At 50.8% G+C, this 20657-nt stretch overlaps 2 protein-coding genes across 10 annotated transcripts in view; one reads left to right on the top strand and one right to left on the bottom strand.

Moving 5' to 3' along the window:
• The window catches only part of PRKDC (protein kinase, DNA-activated, catalytic subunit), a 152211-nt gene extending 146057 nt beyond the window's left edge, over positions 1-6154 (bottom strand). For all 9 annotated transcript variants that reach the window (XR_009498565.1, XM_059902215.1, XM_059902220.1 and 6 more), the window contains exons 1-7: positions 5997-6154; positions 4105-4181; positions 3909-4001; positions 3533-3607; positions 2674-2782; positions 2139-2251; positions 1948-2047 (exon numbers count right to left, since the gene is read on the bottom strand). Coding sequence is in view for 8 of the 9 variants with exons in the window: in XM_059902215.1 (XP_059758198.1) it covers positions 1948-2047; positions 2139-2251; positions 2674-2782; positions 3533-3607; positions 3909-4001; positions 4105-4181; positions 5997-6150 (721 nt within the window). In the remaining variant the exon portion in view is untranslated. The remainder of the gene's footprint in view (positions 1-1947; positions 2048-2138; positions 2252-2673; positions 2783-3532; positions 3608-3908; positions 4002-4104; positions 4182-5996) is intronic.
• A 567-nt stretch (positions 6155-6721) lies between these two features.
• MCM4 (minichromosome maintenance complex component 4) lies at positions 6722-19313 on the top strand. The gene is made up of 17 exons (XM_059901190.1): positions 6722-7052; positions 7204-7273; positions 7398-7487; positions 7602-7765; positions 7852-7953; positions 8762-8857; positions 8940-9035; positions 10405-10543; positions 11810-12030; positions 13549-13669; positions 14106-14365; positions 14722-15087; positions 15544-15671; positions 16332-16539; positions 17366-17594; positions 17979-18112; positions 18721-19313. Exons 2-17 carry the CDS (start codon positions 7210-7212, stop codon positions 18811-18813), a joined length of 2511 nt encoding a protein of 836 aa, XP_059757173.1. The 5' UTR covers positions 6722-7052; positions 7204-7209; the 3' UTR covers positions 18814-19313.
• Positions 19314-20657: the final 1344 nt, after the last annotated feature.

The raw sequence follows: 20657 nt of genomic DNA, 5'->3' as shown, positions 1-20657 counted from the left end.
CAAAATACGGTAAGGAAGGGCAAACAGATTTTTTTCTTGTGAAGAATTTATGGGGTTAAAAGTTTTATTTGTCTTGTAAAAAGAAATGAATTTCCTAATGCTTATAATGCTGTCGTAGCTAGATTATCCTCTAAACTTTTAATTTTGAGATACTACATAAGAACACTACTGACAGCTATGTAGAAAATTGTATTAAACAGAGTTTAAAATCAATAGGTAAGGATTTCCAGCATAAGAATTACAAAATGCTAATGAAGGAAATCAAAGAGGACCTAAATAAGCGAAGAGGTACACTGTGTTCCTGGATTGGAAGATTCAATGTGGTAAAGATATCAACTCTCCCCAAACTCATCTACCGGTTTAGCACAACGACCATCAAAATCCAAGTAAGGTTTTTCACAGACACAGACCAACTTATTCTAAGACTAATGTGGAAAAGCACAGACTTTTTAATACCAAAATGATTTTTAAAAGGAAGAATAAAATGCGAGGACTTAACGGCACCCGACATTTAAGGCTCACTATATAGTTATATCAAAAAGACAGTGTGCTGTTGGCAGGGGAACAGACACACAGCCCAACAGAACAGAGAACCAAGGACTGACCCACACAACGATTTTCTACACAGGCACACAACGATTCAGTGACCTGGCAATGATCTCCTAGAGATGGCACCAAAATCACAGGCAACCAAAGAAAAAACAGATAAACTGGACTTCATCAAAATGAACAACTTTTGCACATCAAATGGCACAATCAACAGAGTGAAAAGGCAATCCATGGAATAGGAGAAAATATTTGCAAATCATGTACCTGATAAGGAACTGATACACAGAATATACAAATAACCCCTACAACTCAGTAACAAAAAGTCAAATGATCTGACTTTTTAAATGGGCAAAGAACTTGAATAGACATTTCTCCCAAGAAGAGAGAGGGAGTGCAACAGGCACTTGTGAAAAAACTCAACACCATCAGCCATCAGGGAGATGCAGTGAGATACCACCTCACACCCACTACGATGGCTACGATCAAATAACAGAAAACAACAAGTACTGGTGAGGATGCGGAGAAACTGTACATTGCTGGTGGGAACGTAAATTAGTGCAGCCCCTGCGGAAAACACTAAGGCGATTACTCAAAAACTTAAATATAGAACTACCACATGGTCCAGCAAGCCCACTTCAGGGGATATACCTCCAAGATGAAAGCAGGTACTCCAGGTATTTGCACACCCATTTTCCAGCAGCATTATTCACAATAGTCAAAAAGTAGAAGCAACCCAAGTGTTCACTGAGAGGGGAGGAGGGAGGAGGGAAGGAGGAGGGGAGGGGGAGGATGGAGGGGGGGAGGGGGGAGGAAGGAGGGGAGGAGGGGGAGGAAGGAAGGAGGAGCAGGAGGGGGAGGAAGGAAGGAGGGGGTGGATGGAGGGGAGGGGGAGGAAGGAGGGGGAGCAGGGAAGGAGGGGGAGCAGGGGGTGGGGGAGGAGGGGAGGGGAGAGGAGGGGGAAAGGGGAAGGACAGACGGGAGGAGGGGAGGGGGAGGAAGGGAGGAGGGGGCGGCTGAGGGGGAGGTGGCTGTGGCCATAAAAGGGGAGCATGAAGGATCCTCCTGGTGACAGGCTGCTCAGTATCCCGGCTGCCATGGTGCATACACACATCCACACCTGCTAAACTGCACAAAACTAAACCCAACACACAAATGTGTGCGCACGAAGCACGTGGAACCTGAGCAAGGCCCACAGATTTTATCAGGCTGTGCTATTGTGCTACAGCTATGACAGACATCATCAGGAGACACCAGGTGAAGGACACATGGAATCTCTCTATTGTCTCTCCCAGGCGCATGTGAATCCACAACTGGTATAAAAGTTCAAAAAAATACACAGTAATTCATTTTAGACCAGTAGTTTTTGAATAAAGAAACTCAAGTGCCATCAAGCGATACCTTCTTCCATGGATTTAGTGAAGTTACACAGAAGCGAAGCCAGTCCCTTCAGACACCCTGCCAGAACCGGAAGTTTGGGCTCTCTCACTGTTGATGTCATCTGAAAGGAGAGTTTTAACAAGATATCATTAAAAGAGAAAAATTCACCAGATATATGTAAGCAGGAAAGAAGATCATAAAGTTTATCATACCTGGGTCTTAAGTTCACCCAGAAAAGCCCGGAAGAGTTTATCTGAATTATTTACCATCTCACTAGGATGAACTTCGCCTAATACTCCTAGGAGCTCATATATCTTTTCTAAAACTGAAAAATAAATTTTAGACAAATTTAGGCCTAAAATCACTTAAATAAATTAAACAAAAATGCACAAATAAGAAAATGAAAGGATGTTTAGTTCAAAATAATTTCACGATAAGCCACACAAAATATCTAGTTTTATGTACTGAATCTTCCGTGATATGTTTTATGCAAATTTATTATTATAAACTAAATTACATTTGACATGCGTTGTGAGTTTTCTATTTAAAGAAATCTTTTGTAAAGATTAAAATTTTTATAAGAAGACTTCACACACTGTTTCTTGTCTCCATTTTGGTTTGTTTTCAGCAAAAAAGAATTCATCTGTAAAGCATATAAATACCTTGGCAGAGAAAACCTAAGTTTTACACTAATAATTTTTTAATTTGTTAAAATATTTTTTAAAATAACATTTAAATACAGCTCACCTGTATCTGGTATTTTTGTTTTCAATGCAAGTTCTCCATAGAACTTGCTAAATAACTCTCCAACTCTAAATTCATCCATGAGGCTCGAACTTCTCAAAGTCTGAAGTAACTGAAAGAACACAAGGTAGCCGAGTGTACAGAGACAGCAGCAAAAAGGCTTCCATCTACCGCACCTGCTCACACACAGCGGACTTCCACACCCACGTGTCTCTAGGGCACTCACTCTCCGCCTCTCAGGGCTCTTATCCAGCCACGTTATTTGAGAGGACGGGTTGAGGTGGGTGGTGCAAAAACAGGGGCTACAAAGGGGAAGGGGAGGTAGACTTAATTTCACCTTCCCAAGAAAACTATACGATGACTAGACACATGTTCTCAGAGACATATTAAGACAAGGACCAACAAGACCCAAAGAAATTCTAAAAGAGAGACACATCTAAACAGATACCTAGATGAGAGTGAGCCCAATGACCACTTACATACAACACACAGACCCATCCCAGTGTAAGGTTTTAGGAAAACATTCAAAGACACAACGAGATGAATTTTGGCAATTCTCAGCAGCGTTTAGGTTTTCACAGTAAAGGTAACAGAGTAATGGGGGGGCAGCCAATTCCTTACACTCCGTGCTACCTTCCCTCCAGACCCCTCACAACCGAACTTCTCCCTCTGCTACCCAGAGGGGTGTGAGGGCAAAAATACCAAGGCTGTTAGTGGGTGATGGTTGGGAAACATGCATCTTCTCCACACATCAATGTGATTCTACAACATCTCTCACCCAAAACATAACCCAAAACTCCAATTTTCAGTTCAAGATATATATTTAATAGAAAATACATGCACTTAGAAATATTTTAATTACCTTAATAAGAAGTTCTAGGGCTGGAATTTTACATTTAGCAGCTTTATCTTTTGTATAAACACTGGTACAAGTATTCTAGGTTTTAAAAGGAGACATATCAAAATCATTAATAAGACCTTAGTTCTTATAACTAAGACTTAACAGCTAAAACTATGCCTGGGAGGAGAGATACCAGTATATGATATATTACAATTTAACAGTTTTCCACAAGGGCCTTAGCTCATTAAATATGTTTAGAAATATCCACTTAATTTCTAACACAATCAAGCAAAAATAAACTCCCCAACAAGAAAGGCAGAAATAAAATGAACTTTAACTTACATCATAAGTTAAAAGGGACGTTGGTATATAACGAGGTATGTTTTTTCCTCCTTACCTTAATATCGAGAGAATAATGTGTGATCTTCTGGCCAATTTTCTCTAAGAAAACACATAAAAACTTTAGGGCTTCTTCTCTACAATCACGAAACTGTAACAAAAGAAATAAACATTACAGAAACACGGCTAAGAAACAAAGTCACCTCAACGTGAAGGAATATACTAGAAGAGCAAAATGAAAATCTTCAACTTACTTCATCAACGCTAAGTGATTTCCGAACAAATACCAGCAAACCAAAATCTTTGGAAAAAACTAAGGAAGTGTGTAATGCTGGAAAAAACAAACAAACAAAACAAATAAGAGAGCTGCCAAGGTACTCCATAAACCCACCCTAAAGGTGTTGCTTGTTTCTCAATTCAGCCTCTTAAGTGATAAAACACTAGCCTAAGGCTGCCGTATTTTGACAAGGAAAACGGGAAATTCTAGATGTTCCACAGCAATGAGGTAGGCAGAATAATGGCCCCAAAGATGCCAGAACCCTAATTCCTAGTGTCACACCCACCTGTGAATATGCTAACTTTACATGGCAAATGAAAATCAGGTTGCTCATCAGCTGACCTTAAACTGGTGAGCATCCTGGGCCATCAGGTGGGCCCAATGCAATCACAAGGGCCCTCACAAGTGGGAGAGGGAGAGGGAGGACAGGAAAGCAGGACAGATTCCAAGCATGTCACTTGACCCTCTGCTGCTGGCTTTGAAGATGGAGGAAGGGGGAGGGGGGCAGCGTAATCCAAGAAATGCAGGCGTCTTCTAGAAGCAAGGAACGCCAGAAAGGAAAAAGGGACCTCAGTGCTACAACTGCAAGGAACCTGAATGAAAAAGGAAAGAATTCTCCCTCAGAGCCTTCAGAAAAGGAAAGTGGCCCTGCCTGCTGCCTTGGTTTCAGCTTGCTGAGACCCGTGCTGGGCTTCCAACCACACAACTATAAGACTAACAAACCTGCGCTGTTGTAAACACCAAGCCAGTGGTACGTTTTAGCACCAACAGAAAACTAGTACACTCCCCTATAATCTCTCAAGGGAAAGGACACACCCTGCATACGCAGAGTGAACCTGGAACTGCTTTACGGAAAGTTACTAAAGGAACAAAATAGAACTCCTAGAACTCAGACTAGAAAGCATTTACACAATGCTGCTGCTGTTTGGTCATTAATTTCCCCATTAGTACACCCCTGACAATATATAGGCACTGCAAAGCATCTTTTTCAAGACTTTTCTTACAGTATTTCTCCACCTTATTCAACAATGACTTTTTTAGGAAGAAAACCTCATCTACCTTCTAATTAAGCGGACACAACATGAAGAGTCTGCATACTTGCGGCTTTAAAAGGGAGTAACAGTGGGACTCCCTGGTGGCGCAGTGGTTAAGCATCCGCCTGCCGACGCGGGTTCGAGCCCTGGTCCGGCCCGTGCGCCACAACTACTGAGCCTGCGCTCTAGAGCCCGCGCACCTGGAGCCCGTGCTCCACAACAAGAGAAGCCACCGCAGTGAGAAGCCCGCGCACTGCAACGAAGAGCAGCCCCCGCTCGCTGCAACTACAGAAAGCCCGCGCGCAGCAACGAAGACCCAATGCAGCCAAAAATAAACAAAAATTTTAAAAAAATTTTTTAAAAGGTTCACTTTCCCCTTTTTTTTTAAAAAAAGGGAATATCACAGATGTTTTCACGCGATGACACATTTAAAAATGATGAAATGAGGCACTTCTGCTGCAAAAGGAAAAGTTCTCATCCAGGCATAGCTAAAGAATTAAAAGAACAGCATGGCTTGCTTCTCAAAAGAAGGAACAGCAAACACAGGGGTTTGGAAAAGGTGCTGGTGGGTTTAGGCGACACTGAGGTGGAAGAAAATACTCTCCTCTCGTCCCTCCCCACCGTGGATAGCAAAGATACCAAATTCGGGTCATTTTCACCACCTTTGGTTTTAAAATACCTTTCCTCTGCCGTTAAGAAAAGAGGCAGCTGACAAACCACTTTTACACACATCACGAATTCCGACCAGCCCGTTCAAGCACCGCCCGAGGCGTCCACGCCGGACCCGCAAGGGCTGCCGGGCTACGGGCTGTCGGAAGCCCGGAGCCGTACCCACCCAGCAGCGCAGGGCCGGAGCTCAGCACGCACTCCTGCCCCAGGCCCCGCAGCAGCTGACAACTGGCCACCGCCGCTCCGCAGCGGTCGGCCGCGGACAAGGACTCCTGTAACTGAAGCAGAGTACCGCGCACGCCAGACCCCGCGTCCGCCATGACGCCCAACAACAGCCCCGCGCGTGCGCACACGCTACCCGGGCCCGCAAGCGCCTACGGGAACGGGGCGGGGGGGCGGGGCTTCCGGCGCGTGCGCACAGTTGTCCGGGCCTGGAAGTGCCCCTGAGGCAAGGGGGCGGGGTCCTGAGAGGGGCGGGGCCTTAGCAGGCGGAAGGGAGCGGGGTCCTCGGCGCGTGCGCACATGGGGAGCTGGCGCAGAAGTGCTCAGGGGGCGGACGTGGGCGCTGGAACCTTGTCGAAGACCGTCGCGGAGGGAGCCCTCCCTGTAGGATCAACGGCTTAGATGTGCATTAAGATAGAGGCAGGCTTATGAATGTGTGGCCCACAGTACACTTAGCACAATACGTCAAAACTCGGGGAGAATCAGGAATCCAACCGCTCGACCTCCGGAAATAGATGCGGAGGACAGGTGGCGAATTGGAGTTGACCGAGTGCCCGAGGCAGAAAGAAACAGGCTACAGCTCGGGTCAGGAGCCACAGCTAGCCCTTGATAAGGAGGGCCGGGGAGGGCGGGGTGGGGGGGGGGGGGGTGTCGTTTGGATTCCCGAGGGACACAGGAGCGGCTCCTCCTTAGGCACGCCCTGTAGTGGCCGGTCCCCGAACGCTGTCCGGCGGCCTCCCCAGATTTCCCGCGAAATCGCATTCCGGCTTCGGACAAGACCACCGGAGCGGGGGAGCCCCGATCGAGTTGTGCGTCGTTGTCCCGCGGGGCGCGGGGTGGCCGTCCGGTCCCCCCTGCCGCTGCACAGTGGTGCCTCCCGGAAGCGGGGCCGCGCGAGGGCGCTGCTGCGATTGGTGGGCCGCCGCTGGGGGCGGAGACAACGGTGCCGCCGGCGGGAAACCTGGCCCCTGCTGAAGTGGAGCGGGAGCGCGACCCTTAGGTGGGGCTGGGTCCGGCCGGCGCGGAAGGCGGGGGTCTGCCGGGGTCGGCGGTGCTGAGGGGAGGGCCGAGGGGCGGGGGGCCGGAGCGAGGGGAAAGGGGCGGGGGGTCTTCAGGGAGCGTCCCCGCGAGCCTGCGTCCCTGTTGCGCAGCCCGCCATGTCGTCCCCGGTGTCCACCCCGAGCCGCCGCGGCTCCCGGCGGGCCGCCCCCGCTCAGCCACGTGAGTGTCCGCGTGCGGCCGTGCCCCGCGAGGTCTTCGGGGAGGCAGGGCGGGCGGTGCCGTGTCAGCCCCGTTCGGCCCCAGTGCCGCCCTCGCCGACGCCGCCGTGCCCGTTCCCCCACAGGCCAGGACCCGCTGTCGTCGGGAGAGCCGCGGCCGCTGCCCGCGTCGCCCGGCGCCGAGCCCCGCAGCCCGCCCCGCGCGCCGCCCGCAGGTGCGCTGCCCGCTCGGGCATCGGGGGCCGGGGGGGCCGGGGGGGCCCGGGCGGGGGGAGCGGACGCCCCGCAGGGGTCCTCGCCGCGCTCACCCCCGTGGACGCGCTCCCCAGCGGCCCCCCTGGACCTGGATGTGAGCTCGCCGCTGACCTATGGCACCCCCAGCTCGCGGGTGGAGGGCACCCCGAGGAGCGGCGTGCGCGGCACGCCTGTGCGGCAGAGGCCCGACTTGGGCTCGGCGCGGAAAGGGCTGCAGGTGGACCTGCACTCGGACGGGGTGAGTGCGGGGCCGCCCGGGGCGCGGTGGGCCGCACGAGGTGGGCCGTCCCCCGCGAACCTGCTCCCGTCGCCTTTCCTGTGCAGCCGGCCGCAGAGGATATAGTGGCGAGCGAGCAGTCTTTGGGCCAAAAACTCGTGATTTGGGGAACAGATGTAAACGTGGCAACGTGCAAAGAAAACTTTCAGGTGAGGTGTCATTCCTCGGGGCTCCGGAGATGTGGGGGAAAGTATGTGTCACCTCCATCCACGTAGCCCCGGTATTTAGCAGCAGATCTTCACATGGCTCAGAATTGGTGGTGTTTTTTTCAGTTTTTAGGAAAAAGAAAAACACCTATGCTTGTCTCCAAATTCTGACACCATTCCTAGTTTCCTTATTTTGAAGTATAGTTGATTTACAGTAATGTGGTAGTTTCAGGTGTACAGCAAAGTGATTCGGTTATACTTCTCTTTCTGATTATGTTCCATTATAGGTTATTATAAGATGTTGAATGTAATTCTTCGTGCTGTACAGTAAATTCTTGTTTTCTACTTTATGGCTGATAGTTTGAGTCTGTTAATCCCATACTTCTAATTGATCCCTCCCTCCCTCCCCCTGCTCTTTGGTAACCCTAAGTTTCCTGTGTCTGTGAGTCTGTTTTGTATATGGATTCATTTGTGTTACTTTTTAGATTTCACGTGTAAATGATGTATAGTATTTGTCTTCATTTGACTTATGTCACTAAGTATAATATTGTCTAGGTGCACCCATATTGCTGCAGATGACAAATTTCATTCTTTTTTATGGCTGAGTAATATTCCATTATGTGTATACATATATAAATCTGTATGTATCACACGTTCTTAAGCCAATTGTCTATAAATGGGCACTTGGGCTGTTTCCAGATCTTAGCTAACTTGAAAAGATACGTGGCCCCCAGCGTTCATAACTTTTTTATTTTGAGCAGTTGCTGGTTCCTAACTGCATTAAGCTTACTGTTTCTCTCCCCACGCTAAGAGATTTCTTCAGCGTTTCATCGATCCTCTGGCTAGAGAAGAAGAAAGCGTTGGCACAGACGTTACTGAGCCTCTGTACATGCAGCGACTTGGGGAGGTAATGAAATACGCTAACCTGAAAACTCAAACTAGGGGTTGAAACGGTTAGCAGGATATAACCTGTTTGTTCTGCCCTGTAGATTAACGTTATTGGAGAGCCGTTTTTAAACGTAAACTGTGAACACATAAGATCATTCGACACAAATCTATACAGACAGCTCATTTGCTACCCACAGGTAAGAATTTGCCCTTGAACTTGGGGGACTGCAGTAAACATCTAGAGCATCTGCAGGGTTTCTGGACAGTGGGGTTTCCTTAGTAACAGAGAATATGCCTCCAAAGCACCTTTTGGGGGGCGGGGGGTTGCCGCATGGCATGTGGGATCTTAGTTCCCCAACCAAGGATCGAACCCATGCCCTCTGCAGTGGAAGCGAGGAGTCCTGACCACTGGACCGCCAGGGAAGTCCCCCAAAACCTCTTAAAACCATGTTCTGTTTTCTTTAAGATGAACACTTTTCCACATGTTAACATTAGAAATTGGGGTGTGTGTTATTGTTGACGGCATGTCATTGTTTGGTTGGCAGCATTTCTTAGTACGTAAAACAGTGGTGACGCATGATTGACAGCTTGTTGGGTTTGATGACTTAAAACATATTAAACGAAAACACTTACACACACCTGCCTTCTCTAACAGGCTGTGTTAACCATACTGCAGTCTTCTCTGGGCTTAAGGTCAGGCTTTATCAACAAAGCATCAGCTACATTGATTCTAGCTTTAGGCTTTGGAGGCAGGCAGACTTTGTTTTAAATCTTGATTTTGCTGCTTAATAGCTGTGTAACCTTGGTCCAGTTTCTCAGCTTCCCAGAGGCTGTTTCCTTATCTGCAAAATGAGGAACAGCTGTTAAGAAATTGGAATAATTATGATTTAACCCATTTTGGTATCATTCTGTTATGGAAGAAAAGTAAGACATGAAAGTATGAGCTTCTGTTGCCAATTAAAAGCCTACAGTCATGCCAGCACATCCTGAAGGCACGATTATATGTCTTATCTCATTTTTTAAAAAATTGATATATTTATTTTTGGCTGCATTGGGTCTTCGTTGCTATGCGTGGGCTTTTTCTCTAGTTGCGGAGAGTGGGGGCTACTCTTGGTTGCGGTACGCAGGCTTCTCACTGCGGTGGCTCCTCTTGCTGTGGAGCGTGGGCTCTAGGCACGTGGGCTTCAGTAGTTGTGGCTCGCAGGCTTTGGAGCGCAGGCTCAGTAGTTGTGGCGCACGGGCTTAGTTGCTCCGCGGCACGTGGGATCTTCCCGGACCAGGGCTCGAACCCATGTCCCCTGCATTGGCAGGGGGATTCTTAACCACTGCGCCACCAGGGAAGTCCATGTCTCATCTCATTTAACTCTAGTGAGAAGATGCAGAGGTGAGAGATTTCAGTGTGCCCAAGGGTGTACAAATAGCATGTGTGATTTTATAGGTTAATGTTTTTGGATTATGCCATATTCTTTTTGTTTTTATGCCTTGCTAACATGAATTGCTTTATTAAATTTAACCCTAAGATAAAAATACAAACACAGCTTGGCACCGCTATACTTGTTTTTAAAGGAAGTTATCCCAACATTCGACATGGCTGTCAATGAGATCTTCTTTGACCGCTATCCTGACTCAATCTTAGAACATCAGATTCAAGTAAGACCGTTCAACGCGTTGAAGACTAAGAATATGAGGAACCTGAATCCAGAAGGTAATATTTTTTTCCACTTTATCGAGATATAGTTGACATACAGAAGGTAATATTTTTAATAGCAAGAAAGTACATTATGTGAAAGTCACTTCATCAAGGAACTTTAAAGGAATTGGTGACAGTGACGGTGGCGGACTGGGAGTTGACAGAAACCAGTTGCAGGTTCAGTTACCCCATATGCTTATGGGTCCACCATGCCCTTTTTTTTTTTTTTTTTTTTTAAATTTATTTATTTATGGCTGTGTTGGGTCTTCGTTTCTGTGTGAGGGCTTTCTCTAGTTGTGGCAAGTGGGGGCCACTCTTCATCGCGGTGCACGGGCCTCTCACCATCGCGGCCTCTCTTGCTGCGGAGCACAGGCTCCAGACACGCAGGCTCAGTAGTTGTGGCTCACAGGCCTAGCCGCTCCGCAGCATGTGGGATCCTCCCAGACCAGGGCTCGAACCCGTGTCTCCTGCACCGGCAGGCAGACTCCCAACCACTGCGCCACCAGGGAAGCCCCACCATACCTTTTTTAACTAAACTGAAATTATATAAAAGATGCTGTAACTGTTGATACTTTTCTATCTTAAGATGAACTTATCCAATTATGATAGTTTTACAGTTATTTTATTAAGAAGGCACTCTCTCAGAATCAAAGTAGAAGACAAATATAAAATATGATCCCTGCACTGAAGCATAAGGAGGAAATCTAGTTTGGAAAGTAAGAGAAGAGGCAGAAGAACAGAGCAGGAGTGTGTCAGCCCAGGGAGAGACGGAGCACGCTGGGCCCCAGTGGGAGGACTCTGTGGTGAAAGATTTGGAAAGCAGACCTGAAACATTCTATTATGTTATTTATTTGGGGAAATGCTATATCGGGGCCACAGTTACTAGTAGGACAGGTAAGTCTCTGAACCCGCCACGTATAGTGGGCCTGACTATGGAGAAGATTATCACGAGTGCGTGGGCTGTGACAGCCACTTCACAGGTCCGGTCGTCCCCAGGCAGCCTCGGGTCGGCCTAGCTCAGCAAGGGTCAGTAGACCTAAGGGGTTGGGAGGGAGCAGACTGGACGCAGGAGGGGCATCTCAGGTCAGAGCTGAGGGTACCCAGTGAGACGTTCGTGCTCTGGCCGGAGCGTCTCCCCCTGACCCCGCCATCCCAGCACCTCCATTCCTCCGGTGAGGTTCTCCCGGCTGGACAGCAGAGCCAGACCCGCCCCAGCTGGCGTCCAGCTTGGGGAGGCCCACGCCCAGCTGGGACGAGCCGCCCTCTCTCCCCGCCTTGCAGACATCGACCAGCTCATCGCCATCAGCGGCATGGTGATCAGGACGTCCCAGCTGATTCCGGAGATGCAGGAGGCCTTCTTCCAGTGCCAGGTGTGCGCCCACACGGCCCGGGTGGAGATAGACCGCGGTCGCATCGCTGAACCCTGCGTGTGCGAGCGCTGCCACACCAGCCGCAGCATGGCGCTCATCCACAACCGCTCCGTCTTCTCCGACAAGCAAATGGTGCGTGGCCCCTGTCCCCCTCCACGTGCCCCGTCCTCAGTCTGCCCCAGCCGGGTCCTCAAAAGCCAAGTGTAACTTGTCCACTCGTGCAGCCCTGAAACCAGGCTTCCTGGTGGTTGAGCAGCTTCATTCCTCCTCGGAGAGCAGGTGTGTTAGAGGGCGAAGCTGAGCCCTCGGAGTGCCTGAGGCCCCAGCCCTGGGCCGCAGCACTGCTGTACCGCCCGCGGGCACCCGTGCGCTGTGTTCCACACTCTTGTCATAGGGGAGGAGTGCGTTCTCCAACTGAATATCTTAAGTTCAGCGTCATTCGTGATTTATTAAGTCAAATTTAACACGAGATGCTTCTATGGGAAATACTTAAGATTGTAGGATATAAGAGCGTATACAACATTAAGAACAGTAAACCCCGTTTGATTAAATTCTGTCATTTGGCAATTCTACCGCCGGTAAAGAATGGGCTGAGAAGTTTTTCCAAAGTTTTTCTCACAAACTGTATTGCCTAGGGAGTTTAACCATGTAGCTCTTTATTCATGAAAAATTTTAAGATGCAGATTAAAATTCCAGAGAAAGGCAGAAAACCATTTATTTACTGTGACTGTAATGGTGTAAAGTATGCATAAGGAGTGAAGATTTTTTTGATTTGTTATAATGTTTAAGCAATCTTAACTTTAAGTGGAGGGAATGAGTTCAAAGTACAGGACGAGAGATAGTTTCCCTTACTGGGAGTCACTAGGAGAACACTAACGAGTGTGAAAAGCATCCAATTTCTTGCTGATGGAAGGGTCATCGAGGTGGATAGCTTTCACCTCACGTGGGCACCGATTCCTGGGCCTGGGTGCTCCCGAGGTTCTGCCCGCGGACTCGCTGCCGTCCTCCCGGCTCCTCCTGAGCACAGGCTGCCTCGGGGCCCTTGCGCTTGCTGTCCTGTCGCTGAGAACACGGGGCCCCTCCCTGACAGCCTCTCCTCTGCCCGGCGGTCACCTGGTTTGAGAAGGGCCTTCCCTGCCCTTGATGGTGGGACGCACAGCCTCCACCCCCGCCCTGTGCGCCCTCCTGTCTTCTCCCGCCGCGCCTGGCGCTGCCAGGACTGTGTGTGCCCCTCTGCTCTGGGGCAGAGTCCCCAACACCCGGGACGGAGTCTGGCAGCTGCTCGGCAGGTGCTGTGGGTGAGTCGATGTCACCAGGAGGACAGGCAAGAGTTTGGGAGGCACGGTGACCTGAAGTGGGGGTGCTTCTCCCAGAAGCACACTGGGAGCAGCGTCCAGAAGGAACTAGAAATGCAGGCCGACGCTGATGCAGACGCGCCCGCCACAGCCTTAAGACGGGGAAGAACAGCCCTGGCCTCCCCACCCCCAAAGGGGCAGCCCCTAAACGAACAACCGCCTCAGAATGCTTATCAGACTGGGTTTCCAGAGGTGGACACAGCGAGGTCCCGGGGCAGCAGAGGCGCTGCTGTCGAGCGGCTGGGTGGGGAGGGCTCTGGGCCTGTCCTGAGGCTCCTGCTCCCCGCCCCCTCAGATCAAGCTCCAGGAGTCCCCCGAAGACATGCCCGCGGGGCAGACGCCGCACACGGTCGTCCTCGCCGCCCACAATGACCTCGTGGACAAGGTCCAGCCTGGGGACAGAGTGCACGTCACAGGTGAGGGCCTCCAGAGTCAGCCCTGTGACCTGGTCGGGGGTGCCTGGCCTGGGGCTGCTGCTTCCAGCGCCTGCCTTTGACCTCCGACACGGCCCCTGCCCAGACGGTAGGCTGTCTCCCTGTTATTGTCTGAAATAACTTGCGAGCGACCTTCAGTGTTTGAGCTCTTCGGGTTTCCTTTCTTTCTAGGTTTTTGGTACGGGATTTAGGTATTTTCTTTCAGGTAGTTATTGATAATTCCTTACATTCGGTTTAAGAGAAATGAAACTTCTGTTTCAAACTGCGATGCATCAAACACAGAGGCGAGCAGGTGGCGTGTGGAGGCGGTGGTCCCGGGTCAACCTCGCTGGCTCTGCTCGGAGCCCCCCAGAGCCCTGCTCCCCCCGTGCTCCAGGCCGAGGTCCGGCACTTGAGAGTGTGTCCTTTGTGCCCTCAGGCATCTACCGAGCGGTCCCCATTCGCGTCAATCCCAGAGTGAGCAACGTGAAGTCTGTCTACAAAACCCACATCGACGTCATTCACTATCGGAAAACCGACTCGAAGCGTCTGCACGGCCTCGACGAAGAAGCAGAGCAGAAACTTTTTTCAGAGAAGCGTGTGGAATTGCTTAAGGAGCTTTCCAGAAAACCAGACATTTATGAGAGACTCGCTTCCGCCTTGGCTCCGAGCATTTATGAGCATGAAGATATAAAGAAGGTAACTGGCTGATGGGCTTCTCACTTGCAGCTAGGCTTGAGAGCGCTCGGGTCAGACAGTGTGGACACCCCGGAAAGGCTGAGCCTCGGCCTGTTGGGCGGAGCAGGGCCCGCCGCCTGCCTTGGCTGTTGGTGACGGGAATGGGCCGCATCCTCGTCTCGTTTCCAGGCACAGAAGCCGCCCGGGGTGGGTGGGGTCCGGGCCCCCTATGGCATCCGTGCCCCAGGGCTGACTCGCAGCCCCTCCCGTCCTCTGATCTCTTCACTGTCGCCTTTTGTCCATCTGACTGCGTCTCAGCTGCCAGCGGCAGGTGAGCACTGAGACCTGTCTGTCTGTCCGCCCGTCTGCCCGTCCAGGGAATCCTGCTTCAGCTCTTTGGCGGGACGAGAAAGGATTTCAGCCACACAGGAAGAGGCAAGTTCCGCGCCGAGATCAACATCCTGCTTTGCGGGGACCCAGGGACCAGCAAGTCGCAGCTGCTGCAGTACGTGTACAACCTGGTCCCCCGGGGCCAGTACACGTCCGGGAAGGGCTCCAGCGCCGTGGGCCTCACTGCCTACGTCATGAAGGACCCTGAGACGCGGCAGCTCGTGCTGCAGACGGGCGCCCTGGTGCTGAGTGACAACGGCATCTGCTGCATCGATGAGTTCGACAAGATGAACGAGAGCACACGCTCCGTCCTGCACGAGGTCATGGAGCAGCAGACGCTCTCCATCGCCAAGGTCAGTCGCCCGTTCTTTCCCGGCGTGGACACAGGTGGGGTGTCGGGGGGCTTGAAGCTCAGCATCTGTGGAACCTGCAGCTTGGGAGACTGGCCGACACTTCTCCTGTTAGGTCCCAGCTCGATCTGAGTATTTTCCACAGGATCCTCGTTCCTCCTCTACGCTGTCCTAATCCTCTGATGTGTGGTACTCGTAGAACTTGACTTTGTCCTAATGCACGGGGTTTGGTTACTGAAAAAGACGCAGTCGCAGCAAACGTTCATCTACAGCTCGGTCCTTGGCCTGACTCAGCGCTCAGGGCTGTCCCCAGTGGGACGCCTGTGCAGAAGTCACCTGTGCCGGGTGACGTGGCTCGTGGTGACGGCGGATCCCTGGCAGAGGGCACGCGGGCGGAGGTGGCTCACAGGTCCCGCCAGCCTCGGGGCGAGGTTTCTAACCACACTGTCCCTCCACCAGGCTGGGATTATTTGTCAGCTCAACGCCCGCACCTCCATCCTGGCAGCCGCAAACCCTGTCGAGTCTCAGTGGAATCCGAAAAAAACCACCATTGAGAATATCCAGCTGCCCCACACACTGTTGTCAAGGTACGAAAACACGTTTTCATAGAATAGATGGTCTCACTTTGCTCATCTGTGGAATGTTCAGGGTGAGCTTGAGAAGGAAATACAAGGCAGAACCCAGCTAATGTTGTAAACTCTTCAGGCCAACGCAAAGTCTGCACATCTGCTTGGTCACGAGTTTTCCAGGCAAGGACGGTGTGTTTTTCTGCTCACCTTGATGCGTACTCGTTTTTTGGAGCAATTAGGGCCTTTCACCTTCATCCTTTCAGAAACCCGCCTCTCACTGCTCTCGGTCTTAAAGCCGCTGTAGAGAATCAACGAAGTGCAGAGAGCGGTTTTACACAGTAGATAAGGGTCTGAAAATTAAACTTGTGGAAGGGGAGTCAGGTAGTCCATACTTTTTCTCAAAGATAGGTATGTTCAGACTTCGATTACTTGACTGTTATAACAGATAGTTCCTTCTCCCCAGAAGAGTTGAATGTATCTTCATTCGCATCTTCCAGTCTTCGGAATTACAGCAGCGTTTCCCTTGGGAACATCTTGCTTCTGGCTCAGCTTTCAGTGCCCGGTATTCCCGGGCAGAAGCGGCCTGCGGGGCTGGGGCAGGGGGACCGGAGGCCCAGGGATCCACTCACAGGTACGTGGGTGTCCCAGCTGGGAAAACTGTTTATGATGTTTCCTCAGGTTTGACTTGATCTTCCTCATGCTGGACCCTCAGGACGAAGCGTACGACCGGCGTCTGGCTCACCACCTGGTGTCCCTGTACTACCAGAGCGAGGAGCAGGCACAGGAGGAGGTCCTGGACATGGCGGTGCTCAAGGACTACATCGCCTACGCGCACAGCGCCGTCCTGCCGCGGCTGAGCCAGGACGCCAGCCAGGCGCTCATCGAGGTACCTGCGGCCGAAAGCGCAGCTGGGTGCTGCTCAGCCTCTGAAACAGCCTCTAAAACTTCTACAACTGTTTTCCCTCCTGTGTTGCAAAATCGAGTTTTCCAGATGTAGAAAGGGGAAAGGGATTCATTTCTACACGTTGTGCACACTCTTTTTATATTTAAGTACTTGTAAGCACAGTGTATTTAAGACCAGGATACCTGAGTTGAAATATAGGTGATGCTATTTAGTGACTTTGTAATTCTGGTCTCTGGGCTGCATTTGCTCGTTTCTAAAAAAATAAGTATTTTATGTTCACTTCTCAGTACCTTTTAAGTGGGCAGCAGTGCATGATGCCACATACTCAGCAGACACTGTGACACTAAGAAGGTTCCTGGTGCTTTGATGGGCTTTACATCCTGACAAAGCCCTGAAGATGCTCAAGTGAAAGTTACAAGTGATAACGCGGTTTTCCGTCTCTGTCATCTTGAAGGAATTACGTCATCCGTGTAGGGGTTTAGACAATTTACCTCTTGAGTGTTGCCCCACTAACCCTTGGCCTGCTCCTCGCAGGGGTGTAAACAAACAGACCAGAGTCCTCAGCTGCCCTTCCCAACACCACGTCCTCTGGGTGCCGGGCTTCGCACACCCTTGCTGCCCGGTCCCGTCCTAAAGCTGCACCCGTGCCTCCCCCGGATGAGGGTCGAGGCCCACGGCTGGACCGGCTCTCGCTCCCCTCAGGACCTGCCTGCCCAGGGGGTTATTTAACGGGAGCCCGACTGGCCAGAGTCCAGGCGCGACCCTGAGGTCATCGTGTGAGGAGTCGGCGTGTCTCCTGTCTCGCCAGGCTTACGTGGACATGAGGAAGGTCGGCAGCAGCCGAGGGATGGTGTCCGCGTACCCCCGACAGCTGGAATCGCTGACCCGCTTGGCCGAAGCCCACGCTAAGGTGCGCTTTTCCAGCAAGGTGGAGGCGATCGACGTGGAGGAGGCCAAGCGCCTGCACCGAGAGGCCCTGAAGCAGTCGGCGACCGACCCGCGGACGGGCATCGTGGACATCTCCATCCTCACCACAGGTGGGGCCGCGCGGGCCCTCCGAGTGCGCGGCGGGGTGCTGAGGCGGTGGGCGCGGGCACACACGGTCGGGGTCTGCCCTGCCCGCCCTCCGGGCACCGTGCCCCCGGAGGAGCGGTTCTGCCCCAGCGAGGGTGGCTCCGCGTCTGTGCGCATTGCCTGGACTGTCTCCGTGGAAAGCAGCAGCTATAAATAAGCTCTTCAGAAACTGGGAACAGCGTTCAGAACTTGCTCCGACTGTCCCCTAACCTTATGTGGTGACATGACTAAACGGTTTTTTTTTTAAAGAGTATAGTTGATTTATGACTAAAGAAATATTAATAGAAGTTTGAAACACTTTTGCTTCCTTAGAGCAGAAACGTCTTCACTAATTTCTTTTAAATCAGGAATGAGTGCCACCTCTCGTAAACGGAAAGAAGAGTTAGCTGAAGCTTTGAAAAAGCTTATTTTATCCAAGGGCAAAACGCCAGCCCTGAAATACCAGCAACTTTTTGAAGATATTCGGGGACAGTCTGATATAGTAAGTGTTTATGTGTATATTTTGTTTAATAGAGTTTTCTTTTCCCTTGATGCTGCTTTAAAGTTTTTTTCTAATTTTTTTCCTTCGTTTGTAGTCTAAGTGATAAATTGTTTAAGTAGTTACAGATAAAGAAGAGAAGTGAGATCACCACCCACCATCAGGGAGTGATCGCGAGAAGTCTCCTGGGCTCTCAGTTTTCCGTGTGGATGTGGATGCGTGGTTTTGAGCCGCGTCAGTACTCTTAGCTTCATGTGGGACGCAGAGTCCACTTCGTGACTTACTCACTTTAGCTCATGCCTCCCCCGTCATTTACTTAACCATTTGGTGGGCACTTAGAGCGTTTGCAGTCTCTTGCTGTTACAAGGAAAGCTGAGTTCACGGCAAGAGCTCTGCTGGTCGGGTCCAGCCCTGCCTGCTTCCCTAACGCCCTCCCCTCCTGGCCCGTGGCAGGAAACGTTTGCCACTCCCGAGACGGAGCGTTAGGACTTGTGTACAGCCACCAGGAAGGAAGGAGGCTCCAGTGGTTCTTTAACTTGGAAATCATTGTGTCTCTAAGTGGGGAGCGCAGCTCCACGTGTAAAGTTCTTTCTCTCTTCTCTTCCCCAAAGGCAATTACCAAGGATATGTTTGAAGAAGCGCTGCGTGCCCTGGCGGATGACGACTTCTTGACGGTAACTGGGAAGACGGTGCGCCTGCTCTGAAGCCCCACGAGCAGCGCTGGTCACCGCCCTGCCGCCGGCGGGAGAAACAGCCTCGAAGTCATTACTTGGCTGCATAAAAATTTTCTAACCTGGGTTCAGTTTTCCTAGGGAAGCGTGTGTGTTCATCTTTTTAACATTTTAAGTAAAGAGCACTGTGCCAGTTTATGAGCATGATATAGTACAACTGTTTTCTTGAAGTGCCGTTTCTTTAGCACCAGGTTTGAGCTGTGTGTAGGTACAGACAGCAGGGTGCGATCTTCTCTGGAGACAGCGGTCTGCGTCATGGTTTTGTGCTGGACTTTGTCGTGGCCGTTGGAGATGCTCGGGTGTTCCCGTCCCTCCTGTGGGGAGGTGCACGGCCAGCGCTGTCCCCGCTGAGTCCTCAAGGCTTGTTCTCTTGGCTACATGAGGCTGGAAATGGTGGGGTTCCGTGTCACTGCTTTCTACTGCTTCACCCTAATATGTAAAACTTTTTCCTCAATAAATGATAGAATAAGTAATACTTGGTTATCAGGCATTATTTTTCATTAAGAAAAAAGCTTTAATAATACTGGTTTCATGGAAATTCATGACGGTAAGTACTTTGTGTAAGTCATAAACTCACTAAGATATAATACGTTTCATCTTATTCATTCAAAAGTTATTTCAATTCTAGCAGTCATTCTCATAAAACCACCATAAGCTGAAATCTCAGGTGGAGATACTATGGTAACAAGTAATCCCTGGAGCATTCAAGTCACCATGAGTTTGGCCTTTTTTAGAATCAACATTCGTTAGTAAAGCATTCATAGAAAGTGATAGATCTAACTGAGTGTTTGAACAGCCTTAAAATGCTAATGTGGGCATGGGGTTCAGAGGTCATCTGAGCAGCTCCGGCAGTCCCCATTCTGTGCTGGGGGTCACGGTGCCTCGGCGGCAGTCAGGCTGGGGCATCACCAGAGGGTGTGAGAGACGAGTCTGAAATGAAAACCGCTGAATCTTCTGAGTAGAACTCTGTCCGGTGTGTTTGGACGCTGCTCACGCTTCCAGAATTGGGCAGAGAAGGGAGACCGTTGGGGAGGGGAGTCTGAGGCCACACGCGGAGCAGTTCCCAGCCCGAGTTGCTCAAGGTGGCCGGTTCTCGGGCCGCTGACGAGCTGTGGACAGCACACACCACACCAGGGCCCACAGTGTGCAGGGCGTCGTAAGGCCCAGTTCCCTGAGCCAACTGGGAGATGTCCCGGGGCCACGGCGAGAGCTGGCCTTCCCCCTGAACTGCGTTCCGAGTAAGGTCACAACAAGAGTGCCTTCTTGCACAATTGCAAGCTAAGTGAAAGAGCACTGCTGCAGACTTCCCAGGTGGTCCAGTGGCTAGGACTCCCAGGTTCCCAATGCAGGGGGCCCGGGTTCGATCCCTGGTTGGGGAATTGGATCCCATGTGCATGCCGCAACTGAAGATTCCCACACACAGCAAACGAAGATCCCGCGTGTCGCAACTAAGACCTGGTGCGGCCAAAATCAATAAATACTAAAAACCCCCAAAACAAACAGCATTGCTGCCATCAGGTTCTGGAGCTGCTTCCTTTACACAGTTCTGTAGATCATAGACGAGTGATACAGGAAATGAAGACGGGCTTTCACCAAACTGAACCCTCCGCCTGCAGTCATGGCTAGAGCATAGGAAGTTAGGTGGCAAGTGTGCTCAGTCCTCGAACCTTCTGGGGCACCCCCATCTGTTGATTCAGATGCTTTCCCCCTGCGGTAACCCAGTAGGGATACTTTTCTAAACCTTGTAATTCAGTACCAACATGGAGCTTACGGCTGCAAATAAAGTTTGATTCTAAGGGAATTTGAGTCGAATGAAC

Source organism: Balaenoptera ricei, chromosome 17 (assembly GCF_028023285.1).
Source record: "Balaenoptera ricei isolate mBalRic1 chromosome 17, mBalRic1.hap2, whole genome shotgun sequence".
NCBI lineage: Eukaryota > Metazoa > Chordata > Mammalia > Artiodactyla > Balaenopteridae > Balaenoptera > Balaenoptera ricei.
The sequence above is the reverse complement of the archived record's forward strand: the minus strand, read 5'-3'. Positions and strand labels throughout refer to the sequence as shown.